Genomic DNA, 12485 nt, shown 5'->3' on the forward strand with positions numbered 1-12485 from the left:
TGCAAAATTTTGTGTGGTGTGGAAAACTAACACAACACATCATCCTAAATGTCATCCTGGTGTGTGGCAGCAGGGAAACACCCAAAAAATGCAGGCCAGTTACTGAGAACCACTGGGTTAGATTTTTCACACAGTCATGTTTTAGAATGGCCCTGTCAAAGTCACAGCCTGAATCTAATTAAGAATCTACAATGTTTTAAAATAGCTGTTCACAGGCACTCTCAATCTAATCTGACCAAGTCTGAGTTGTTTTACAAAGAAGAATGGGCAAAGATTTCAGTTGCCAGGTGTGCAAAGCTACTAGAGACATACACCAAAGGACTTGTAGCTGTGGTAGGAGCAAATGGTGGTTCTTTAAAATATTGACACACTACTTCATGTTGTCCTATCACATTACATCTCAATAAAATACATATAATTATGTGGCTGTAAAGTGAGAAAATGTAAAAAGTTTAAAGGGTATGAAAACATTTGCACAGAGCTGTGTCTGTAGACTGGAATGTTTCTCAGCTGTTGAGTTAAATCAAATTTAATTCAGATAATTGTAGCGTGAGGAGGAATGGAGAGGACAAAAAATTAGAACACTGGAAGAAATGTGAAGGAACAGAAGATGAGAATAATGACAAATTGCCCTCCCTGGCTATGTCTCTTTTGAATAAGACTGCTGTCTGCTCCCTTGTCTGTGTATGTTTGAAACCCCACCTCCCATAGCGGTCCTCTCCAAACCCCTCCCCTCCACTTTTCTCTCATTCTCTGGCCGAGGAATACCAGGCAGCGTTTAATTGCAGAGTGCAAAGGCTTTTAGTTGGGCTAATGTGCTCTGCGCCAGAGCTGAGCCGCTTCCCCGCACCCTCTGAGAAAACGGAACACCACATGGAGTCCTTCACTCGAAGAGCCTCACATGGTAGCTGGATTTCAGGTGGAGGGGAGAGAGGGGATTCTCAAATAATCCAGGTACTATCGACTATGTGAGAGAATATACTAGAGGCAAGAGGCGTTCAGAGGTGGAGAAAAGAGAGCCTGAGAGGGAGGGGAAGAGACGGGAAATACTCTGCCAGAGAGAAAGAGAGAGACTGGACGCCTGCAGCAGCAAATGAAACAGAACAACAAGGCGGGAGAGGTAGAAAGAAAGACAGAGAGGGAGGGAGGTGGAGAGGGGCCCCGTCCTGGAGAGAGGAGTACAGGGTGACCAAAGAAGAAGGAACGAGAAAAAGTTAGGTGGGGGAAGCAAAAAAAAGTAAAGAAGGTTTGAGGAAAGTGTGCACGTAAGATTAACAGTTACAAGTGAGAAGAGAGGGGGAAACAACAGACAGGAAGGAAGGAGAGGGAGGAAGGAGTCTTGGGTTGAGAGTTGAAAAAAAGAAAGAAAAGTTTGTGGGTAGACGTAGATGAGAAAAACAGCGAGCGAATGACTGGGCTGGAGTGAGCTCGGATGGAAAGGAAACCAGTTGTTTATTGAGGCCTTTTCTATTCAAGTCTACTGCCCACTTTGGACATGTACACAGAAGGCTCAGAAACGGCGGGACGCCACCGATTTCTTAACTACAACAACGCAAACAGCCCATGCCCCTGCCGGCACTGCATCTACTATGACCTGCTGCATGGGTATCAGCAAACAGCATCAGCCAAACAAACGGACCACTCATTGGAGGGCTGCTGGGGAGACACCCAGGCTCCTTGGGTTAAAGACGTAGGAGGCAGAGCGTTCTTGGTGGACAGAGTTGACAAAAGTGGTCATTTCAGCCCACAGAAGAGGCCTGTGTTTGCAGGGCCAGGCCCTTGCATCCAGTCAGATGATTTGAGCCAAGACGGCCCCTGGGAGTTGAACCCTTCCCAGTGGGGCGACCCGGCGGAGCCTGGGGTAAGACACTATTCATTTGTGAGAGAACAGTGTGGCTGTGTGGCAGGCAGTGGCAGAGCACGCCCCTTCCACTCTGGGATACCCCACCCTCTCCCTCATCTTCAGGTCAAAGGTCAAGGGTACAGGCGAAGGCGGACTGTCAGGTATATCTCGGTGGATGAAGAGGAAGGCTGTGAGTGCACTCCTAATGGCTATCATTTGGAGCTGCACCGTCCCCAGCCGGGTCATTCGAACATGACGAATGGCCACTGTGGACCGAGGCGTGTGGTCTTTGAGCGAAAGGAGGAAAGAGATGGGTATCTGGACCAGGGCAGACCAAAGGGTGGATCAGAGGACCGTCTCAATGGCTGCACTCAGCCTGATAAAAGCTTCTTCCCGACTGAAGTCCCTCAAAAGCACTTGAGCCAAAGACGACATAAGGGATCTAACATCACCTGCTCAGAAACCTGCAAAACGGCAACCAACAACGACCTCTACAGCGAGGGTTCAGATGTGACGAGGCAAAGGGTGCGGCAGGACTCAGTGAGGGCTCAAATCCGGCAAGTCGTAACAGATCTGGAGGAAGTGTTGGGGGGTCTGAAGCAAGTTCATGTGGAAATGAAAGAGGTAGGAAGGACTGTAATTAAAGATGTTTAATCCTCTGGGCGTACCTCAGGTATCCAATCATGAAAGACTGCAACTGCTGCAGATGCCTCAGCCTTTTATCTGTTCTCTCCTGGCTATAGTGACATTTAGAGTGATTATCACAAAGCTCAGATGCTGAAAAAAATGAGCCACGGTGCAGAGCATTTTGACACAGGTCATGCGTGTGTTTGTGCACACTCCTCAGAACAATTGTGAGTGTGTGTCAACATGCTGATTGCATTGTTTGTGACCCAGCCATGGTCTCTCACCAAAGACATGATTGAGAACAATTTGCACTGACCTTTAGCAGCGCACCGCAGTAACCGGCAGCGTTCCGGCCAACACGTTACACAGGCCAGAAAAATAGACTCTTATTAAATCATGCAGCGCTCATTGTGCATGCAGCTGTAAATGAGCATTGATTCGGAGCCAAATGCCTGGTGTTGCAGCTTGATGAATAAAACACCTCAATTATTGGTAACTGGGCCATATGGAGACAAAATAGATGAAACCATTTTTAATTTAAGCCAGTCATTCATAATTTGTTTTTGATATTTATCCAAATATTCCAGTTTGGCAGAGGTGAAAAAATTACCAATTACTAATATAAGTTTAAGAGTGCTCAGTCTTCAGGTTTGGCCTTTGAAGAAAACATTATTATGCGTTACATGATAATACTGTTGAATTAAAAAGTTTTTTGTTTTTTTTACACAAGCTAGAAAGGTTAGACCGGATTTTTCTGTGAAGCAATCCGAGCTGGCCCAAGGCAATACGAACTAAGCTGCTGTTTAGGTCCAGCATGGCGAACCCCCCCCCACACACACATACATTCGCGCTCAAAAAACTTCAAAGCTTTTTAAGATTGAACCTTATTTTAAATTTGCTTTGAAGGTTTCTCAACAGCATGTTTTGTGATAGTAGCAGTTTAACTGGAAGTGAAGCATCAGATTAAATTGTATAGGGCCAAATTTCGTCTTAGCCCAGCCATGGGAGTAATTACTTGTTTTACTACTGTCTTACCTGCAGCAGAGAGAAGTCTCAGTGATAAGAGTTTGAGAAACAGGAAAACCCCTATTACACAAGAGTAAGAGACATGGCAAGTTAGCCTCAAACAAGAGAAGGTGACTTCAGGCACAGAAAACATCCTTAAGTTAACAGTTTTATACCAGTTCAAGCAAACATTACATTAGCTGTTTACCTTTGCAGGGAAGTCTTGCATAGTTTCACACTATTTTCTAAACAGGAGGTCAGCGTTATTCTAAAAATATGTAAAAATAAGTGATTTTAACAGCAAAAATAGCATTGCTCTTCAATGGACATGGGAATAAACAAAGGAGCATAAACACAGGAACAACTGTTAGAGAAGAAACAGAATGAAAGGACAAGGGTAGAAAGGGACAGTGTTTATCTGGAGACTTCAGAGAAAAGAATGTCTACTTTGTGCTGCACAACTACACACTTTATTTTACCTGCTAATGCTGAAATAAGTGAAATACGTCAAGGACACAACATCATAGTATTTCCAGAGGCGATGCCAGCACTTTATAGTGAGTGTGTACCATGCATCGAGCAGAGCCTAAACCCCCTAAATCCTGGTGTTTTAAAGCCCTTTTTTATTTTTCAACAATATAAATGCTGTAAAATGGGACATTCTTCTTAAAATGACTATTACATGAGGAGCACAACCAGAAGTCTCAGCACAAGTAGTTCTGTGTACCAACAAGTTGCCATTTTGTCTGTTTCTACTTCTTTTTACACATGTAAACAAACCGTTGCAAATCCATAAAACATGATCATCTTTTTTCTTTACATTAGATCATAGAAAATTACTTCACATCATTGTTTCTCGAAGCACTCACGCTGCTGGTTTGACTTGATACATGATTGGTATAAAACGTTTTAAAATACACTAAATAACATGGCAGACCGCTAATTTTTGTACCCAGAAAGTCAGATGCAAAAGACTGAAAGTGAAGAAATGACCAGAACAGCAATGAATTGAAAATGAAGTTTACAATGACCCAACTTAGTGTTCCTTTGCACAAGTATGATATGACTGAATGACAGACTAAAACAAAGTAGTGCATAGTTATGAAATGGAAGGAAATGGTTTTAAAAATATTTTTACAAATAAAGAAAAGATGTGGCATGCATTTGTATTCAGTCCCTTTTGCTTCGCTATCCTAATTAAAACCTATTTCAACCCAATTCCTTCAAATCTCACTTAAATAGTGACTAGAGTTCGGCTGTGTCAAGTTTAGGGTAGAGTGTACTAGAGAGTACTAATCAACCCCACATTCACAAATTGACAGATTATGGCACAATTGCAAACCTGCCATGGGTGCCCACCTAAACTGAGTGCTGGACAAGGAGAGCCTTAATCAAGGAAGCAGTAATAAGGCATTCTGATCGGATGAGACAAAACCTGCAAAGCAATATGTGTGGCAAACAGCTAACACTGCACGTAATCCTGAACACACCATCCCCACCGTGAAGGTGGCAGAATTATGCTATATTTTGTTAACTTCGTTTTTATGTTTATGTTCTACTTTGTGTTCGTCCATCACAAAATTCAGAGAGATTTGTGGTTGTAAAGTGGCAAAATGGGAAAGAGTTTAATGTTAATGGATGGTTTTGAAAGGGACTGTATCTATTAGCCAAAAGCTGTTCAGAACATGTGGAGAACCTTTGTAAAAATCTTTAACAGTGACTCAGAAATTCAAAAGGTATCTTCTATTTCACTGCAGTTTGGTAATAACCACCTCCTCTATTATCATTCAAGGTGGTTGAACAGATTGATCGCCTCACAGCAAATATCGACCTCAGTGAAGAAGAGCCATGCATCACTCAGGGGTCATCCAATACCATTTACAAATCAGCTTATTCAGGGGATTTCAGGTTAGCCCTTCTGGCCCCTCACAAGCCCGCCACAGTTTGGGTATCATCACAAGGCGTTGACGAAGACCACGTCTTATTCAGAACCAATTCTGTATCTCCTGTCCACATGGCGTCTGTTGTTAAAACAAGCTGCTTCACCCCACCCAGTCTCCACAAAAACGTCACACACAAAAAGCCGAGTGTGAATGGGCAACTGCCTCATCTGTACCCCACAGGAGATTCAAACCATAATGGCAAAATTCGTCCAGAACCCCACCCACACACCCTTGACCCGACAGTCATAATAGGCAACAGCACTTCCAGTGCAAGGACTCAAAAGCCTCCACCTTACCCTCAAAATGGACGGTGTGGGAAGGGCCCATACCTACCTCTAAAGCCCGTTAGGATCCCTGCCTACCCAGCAAGAGGACGCCAGAGCACCAGCATGGTGTGAAGGAAGTGGGGGGTGGTGGTGGGTTGTTGTAGGACCCCCACTAGAAAAGGAGGCCCAGCTGCAGAGATTGGAGCTCAGAAAGGGACCAGGCAGGGGAACCATTCACAGTAAGTGCTTTTTCTCCCCCTCTCTTCTTTTAACAGTGTTGATGATTCTGTCTGTGCCTGCAGCTGATGACGTTTGCTCTGTTTACTGGCAGAGCAGGGTTCAAAGTCAGTAAATGAATAGCAGCGTTCCGTCTCTGTGACAAAAACAAGACGTGTGTTTAAAGTTTGTGCGTCTCTGTGTGTGGGCGACAGAGGAAGGGGTGGGCGTAATATGTCTGTTTTTGTTGATATCACATGATTTCCCAGTTTTCACCACACTGCAAAATGTATGTGCCCAAAAGAGGGAATTTATTTCTGAGTTATGTCACACATGTGGTTATAATCAGACAGCAGAGTAAGATGATTTTCACTTTTATGATTAAATTGTGGGACTTTCTGACTGTAAAAAAAGCCATATTACAGTGCTTTGAAAAAGTATTCACACTTCTAACCTTTTCTCATTTTGCCATATTACAAACACAAACTCCAGAGTATTTTATTTGAATTTTGTATGGTTTACCACATTAAAAATATACATGGTTTTCAAAAGGTTTAACACATAAATATCAGAAAAATGTGGCATGCATGTGTATTCAGCCCCCTTGAGTCAAGACTTTGTCAAACTATCTGTTTGTGTATGTCTTTACCAGTTTTCAACATCCTGAGACTGAACTTTTTCCTCATTCTTAATTGCAAAATAGCTCAAGTTCAAAGCTAAAGGTCAAATTTAAACTCTTTCCACATATTTAGATCTGGACTTTGACTGGACCATTCTAGTCCATGAATATTGTTTAATCTAACCCATCCCATTGTTGATTGTATGTTTGGAGTACTTTTCCACCTGGGAGGTAGAGTTCTGGCCCAGTTTCAAGTCTAACAAATTTTCTTCCAGCATTGTCCTGTTTTTAGCTCCATCCATCTTCCTATCAACAAGCTTTTCTGTCCATTCAAATGAAACACGTCCCCTAGCATGATGCTGCCGACACCATGTTTAACTGTGAGGATCCGGTTCAGGGTGATGCGCATTGTTAGTTTTTCACCACACAGAATTTTGCCTGTGGGCCAAGATGTTTAATTTTATTCCCATGTGACAACAGCACTTATAGCTGCTGTGTTGACTGATACTCCCACCTGAGCTGTGGATCTCTGAAGCTCCTCCAGAGTCACCATGGGCATAATGAATGCTCTCCTCTCTCCTTGCCTGACTTGTCAGTTCAGATGGATGGCCTTGTCTTTGTAGGGTTGCAATTTTTTGAAGATATACTGAGGAGTTCTGAGATTCCTGAGAAGTCTACAGCGTTGGATGTTGTTTTACCGTATATCTTTACCTTGCTTTAAGCTCTTTTAGACCATTATCATAAAATCAGTCCAAACTGCTTGTACTCGTAAAGCAGCCGAAGTGCCTGCTGATCCATATTCCACTTATGCAAAACAATCGTATTGGAAGCCCTTTGGCTTAGCAGCCAGAGTGTGAATGACATCCAGATGTGGTTTTTAAAGTCTTAATCTGTATTTTGCATAATGCACTAATGGAACTAAATGAACTGAACTAAACTGAACTGAACTTAGGTTCTAATTCAATTTCAAATCCCTGTTTAACAAAAGCGACATAAATAAAATCAGCATACCTGAGATTTGACATTTTTAGTTTGTATACGCAGCTAAGCCTATAATGTTACTAATTTGAACCATACCATTCATTTTGATTTATTGTATTTGTTAGATTCAAATTTTGTTATATTTAATTGACATCAGAAGCAAAATTAATATAAATATTAAATTCGGGCATTAAGGGGTTAAACCTTTTCCACAGTGTCACTTCCAAACACAAATTATTGAGCCAGGGGTCTGCAACCTGCGGCTCCGGAGCCACAAGTGGCTCATTTGACCTTCTACAGTGGCTTCTAATAACTTTGGCTAAAAATTATAAACCTAAAAATAGAAAGTAAAACAGTGTTTTGTTTTTCTTTAAATGACAACAGATTTTTTTGTAGTAGATATATAAAAAAAAATCATAAGTTGTCTTTTTTGAAAAGGTCATGTAACATGGAGTCCATTAAGTTTCAATCTTAAGGCTTTTTATTTTTACAGTCACTACTTTAAAGGAACTGAAACTTTGCAAGAGCAAAGTTCGTTTTGGTAACGGAAAACCCCAAACCTCATTCTCATTACGTGACACAAAAGGAAGCATTAGTGCATTTACAGAATGATCATAGCTCTGACTCAGAATTGGGTTAAAGAGGGGGAATTTAGTTTGCTTTTATTTTAAGCATCACTTACTGCAGATGTGATAACAAAGTGACACCTGGAAAGAAGCTTTCATACCAAAGCTTACTTGAATTTCAGACCTCCTCAGATGAGTCCACCTTCATTGACGCTGCACATACTGAGGTGCATGCTTCTGTACTTCCCTCTTGTGAAGAATACGGTATCTGTAACTGCAGTCTATTTTTCTGGTCTCTCCAAGCTGCAGAGTCTGGTTTTAATCACAAAACTCCTTCAGCCATCTGACGGAGCAGAGTAAGTCAAACTCTTCGTACAACTGAGAGGTCCTCATAAACATAACCTGCGGCTCAGGAATTTATTCTTTCAAGATTACGGATTCAAGCTGGAGCTTTGCAAAGCTTCAACTTTTTCTAAAGTTTTACATATTTAAATGACACAAGTGTAAGTGGTTCTCTGTTTACTGCTCTTCTTTTGTCTCTAAAGCGTATCTAAAGCCTCCATGCTGTTGGTGCTTTAAAGGCCTGAATCATCTGAATTAGTCACACAGAGCAGGTTCAATGTTAAAGTAACTAGCGCAAGACATTGCTAAGCAACCCAGCCACACACAGCAAGTTGTCTCTCAGTCCCCTGTCTTTATTGTTAAATAAATTAGAAATAAATTAGAGTCCTTTTGTGTGGTCGCTGGTCTCCGTGTGGGCATCAAAGAAAAGGAAATTTAATGAAAGCATGATGCACACTGTAACCCTGATTTGCAAAAACACCTACAAAATACTCAGTCAGTCAGGAGTTTGCACCTAGAAAATAGTTTGATAAATAATTTTAGATATGCATATTTTTTTGCATATTATATCTCATTAATATGCATTTATCTTTAAAACATGTTTTTACCATCAGGTGAATAGTATGTGCTGTTGCTGTGTTTACCTCAGTGTATCCAACTGGTGTGGCTTTTAAAATCCCAATAATCACATTTAAACCCTTCAATCTTAGACATGAGCAAAACTAAAAGGCAAATGAATGCAAATGATAAAATCCTAATACATTTTGGGATAGAAACATTATTTATAAATGGAATGTTATATAAATTAAAATGAATCTGTTTAACTTGGTAAGCAAAGTATGACATGTATGAATTTTCAAAACATACTGCACCAAATATCTTTTGGCCATCATAATTGTTTTTGAAAGATCAAGAACTGTGCAGTGCCTTGTAAAATATCTGCTAAAGGAGAAGCAGAAATGTCTGCACGCCTTTTTTGGTTGAACCTCTGCCCCAGCATCAAGCCTTTTGCAGCAACTAATAGGTTTTCTTCCAGGATGTGCTTATCTTTCTTCCCATCCCCTCTGATCAGTTCCCTTGTTCCCTGCTGAATAAAAGCATTCTGATGTCAAGGTACTACCCCCACCATGCTTCACCATGAGGATGATGTGTTCAGTGCGATGTGCTATCTCAGATTTTCCCTCACAAAGTTTAATTTTGGTCTCAAGTCAGGCAGTTGTTTACACTTCTTTGAAATTTACTATCATCAGAGTAAAGGGGGTTGCATGCTTATGCATTCTACACTCTTAGAACATTTTAAAAGCTGTCACATAAAATTCCAATAAAATACATGAAAGTTTGTGGTTGTAGCATGACAAAATGTGACAATGTTAAATGGCTATGAAGTATTTGGCAAAACACTGAAAAGCAAAACTAAGTCAATGCTAATTAACTCTTTGAAATTACCATTTATGTTAAAATGTCTATTAGTTTACACCTTTTTAACTATTTACACTGTCAAACAAACCTAAATGTGCTATAATATATGCATTACAATGCATACAGGGTTCACTTTCTGCATTTTACAATCAGGGTTGAAGATCTGCTTATTTACTTTATGCTGAAGCCATTTTGGAATAAAGCAAAACAGAAAGATGTGTGAAGGGATCCTTTATGCATCAGCCATGACCAGAAAGTTAATTTTGCTTTGCAGGGTAAGATAAGAGGTAAATTCCCAAACTTCCCACACTTGTCTTTACTGAATGCTGTGGTCTTAATAAAGCCAGAAAGAGCTGATGCACAGACCTTTTGACAAGTTTGATAAAAACCTGACTCGCAGCAAACCGACATGACTCACAAGGACACACAGCGTCTCACTTTCAGTAAAAAGCTGAGTGGTTTTGTTACTGAATTATGTTCCTGGAGGATTCTTGAAAAAGTACAGAGTATAAAACTGTCTGTTTGGGGAGAAGCACAGAGTTGGAGCTTTCTGAGCCATTGCTGAGCTTTCACTTTAGATTCTTTATTCTAACATTTTTGATTTCTTGATGTTTTTTGGCAGATGCTGTTGATGCCACTAAAATAATCTGGTGGAGACAGAGTACGGCCTGAAGGTGGGGATATTTCCAAAGGGAAAAACTCTCCTAAAGTCCTGCGTTGACCTGCTGCTGTGTCACATGAGCCCAGGAAGCTCTCAAATCTTTCTTGAAATTTTACATGGATTTGTACAACCAATACATGAGGAATTCCATGAAAAAATTCAGCAACTGAAACAAAAAAAATTATTTTCATCATTTAATTTATTTATTTTTTATTATTTTCATTTCCAAAATACCTATTTTTATGCAGTTTCCAGTAAGGATATTGCTTAAACCAGAGTGTACTATATAAATAGATATAATCTGTAATAAAGCTATTTTTTAAATGAGATCGTTTTTCCTTTCTGCTATGGGAATTTGATAAGCAGAGACTGAATTGCAATAAAATGAGTTTTCTTGCACTTTTGCCACACAGATCAGTCAGACATCTCACTTCTTCTAAAGATGGATCATTGATTACTGAATGTCTCATGTTTGAAAATCAAATAAACAGATGACACCAGCATAACATCACACATGTGTATGAGAAGTTCTTAACATGTCCTCTGAGGGAGGAGGGCTTTTGTTCAAACTGCTGAAACACATCTTCAGCTGCATCATCTTCGTTGGCGGTGTGTGATCCGAGACCAGCCCAGCTGCTGTCGGTCTCATTGTTTGTTTAAAATGTCATTTTAAACAGAGGAGCATACACTATATTGCCAAAAGAATTTGCTCGCCTGCCTTGACTCACATATGAACTTATGTGACATTCCGTTCTTAACCGATGGGGTTTAATATGACATTGGTCCTCCCTTTGCAGCTATAACAGCTTCAACTCTTCTGGGAAGGCTGCCCTCAAGGTTTAGGAGCATGTTCATGGGAATATTTCACCATTCTTCTAGAAGCACATTTGTGAGGTCATAGACTGATGTTGGATAAGAAGGCCTGATTCTCTGCACTAGTTCATCCCAAAGTGGTCTATCGGGTTGAGGTCAGGACTCTGTGCAGGCCAGTCATGCTCATCCACACCAAACTCTCATCCATGACTTTGTGGACCTTGCTTTGTGCACTGTTGCAGTCATGTTGGAAGAGGAAGGGGCCATCTCCAAACTGTTCCCAGAAAGTTGGGTGCATTGAATTGTCCAAAATCTCTTGGTATGCTGAAGCATTTAGAGTTCTTTTCACTAGAACTAAGAGGCCACGTCCAGCTCATGAAAAACAACCCCACAACATAATTCCCCCACAACCAAACTTCATACTGCTCCACCATGGAAACCCATTTCATGAAGCTCTCTATGCCCTGTTTTTGAGCTAATCTGAAAGCCACATGAAATTTGGAGGTCTGCAGTGAGGGACTCTGCAGAAAGTCTGCACACAATGTGTATCAGCATCCTCTGCCCCCATTCCATCAGTTTACGTGGCCTACCACTTTGTGGCTGAGTTGCTTTCATTCCCCATCACTTTCACTCTTATACCAATGACAGCTGAAGGTGGAATATTTAGGAATATTTAGGAGCGTGGACTTGCTGCACAGGTGGCATCCTATCACAGAACCATGCTGGAATTCACTGAGCTCCTGAGAGCGACCCATTCTTTCACAAATGTTTGTAGAAACAGTTTGCATGCTCATGTGCTTCATTTTATACACTTGTGGCCATGGGAGTGAGTGAAACATCTGATTTCAGTTATTTGGATGAGTGAGTGAATACTTTTGGCAATAAAGTGTATACAGGACCCTCCACACCTATGGTAAAGATATGTGAAATATCCTTAAATAAAGAAATCTTTTATTGTGGCATCATATTTTCCCAATGAAAATGTTTTACATTTATTTGGTAGGGAGAAGATTCTCACAAAAATAAGCATATAATGTGTTGCCCAACTTAACTGTAACTGATATATAAAATTCCCTAAACTGTGGCTAAAAAGGTAAACATAATGTTGTATTTTGCAGTAAGGAGCCAGTTTGTAAACTATGACTGCACTCATTTTGCTATGAGAGCAACATCTGTAAATGAAT

At 40.7% G+C, this 12485-nt stretch overlaps 1 protein-coding gene across 2 annotated transcripts; it reads left to right on the forward strand.

Moving 5' to 3' along the window:
* Window positions 1-763: 763 nt before the first annotated feature.
* On the forward strand, window positions 764-10999 carry si:ch211-178n15.1. Of its 2 annotated transcripts, XM_047369362.1 has the most exons (3): window positions 764-2467; window positions 5268-5923; window positions 10450-10999. In XM_047369362.1, the coding sequence occupies exons 1-2, from the start codon at window positions 1496-1498 to the stop codon at window positions 5814-5816; spliced, it is 1521 nt and encodes a 506-aa protein (XP_047225318.1). In that variant the 5' UTR covers window positions 764-1495; the 3' UTR covers window positions 5817-5923; window positions 10450-10999. The 2 variants fall into 2 exon arrangements, with proteins under 2 accessions (XP_047225318.1, XP_047225319.1); XM_047369363.1 differs by lacking the exon at window positions 5268-5923.
* The last annotated feature ends 1486 nt before the right edge of the window (window positions 11000-12485 follow it).

This window comes from Girardinichthys multiradiatus, chromosome 6 (assembly GCF_021462225.1).
Source record: "Girardinichthys multiradiatus isolate DD_20200921_A chromosome 6, DD_fGirMul_XY1, whole genome shotgun sequence".
Classification (NCBI taxonomy): domain Eukaryota; kingdom Metazoa; phylum Chordata; class Actinopteri; order Cyprinodontiformes; family Goodeidae; genus Girardinichthys; species Girardinichthys multiradiatus.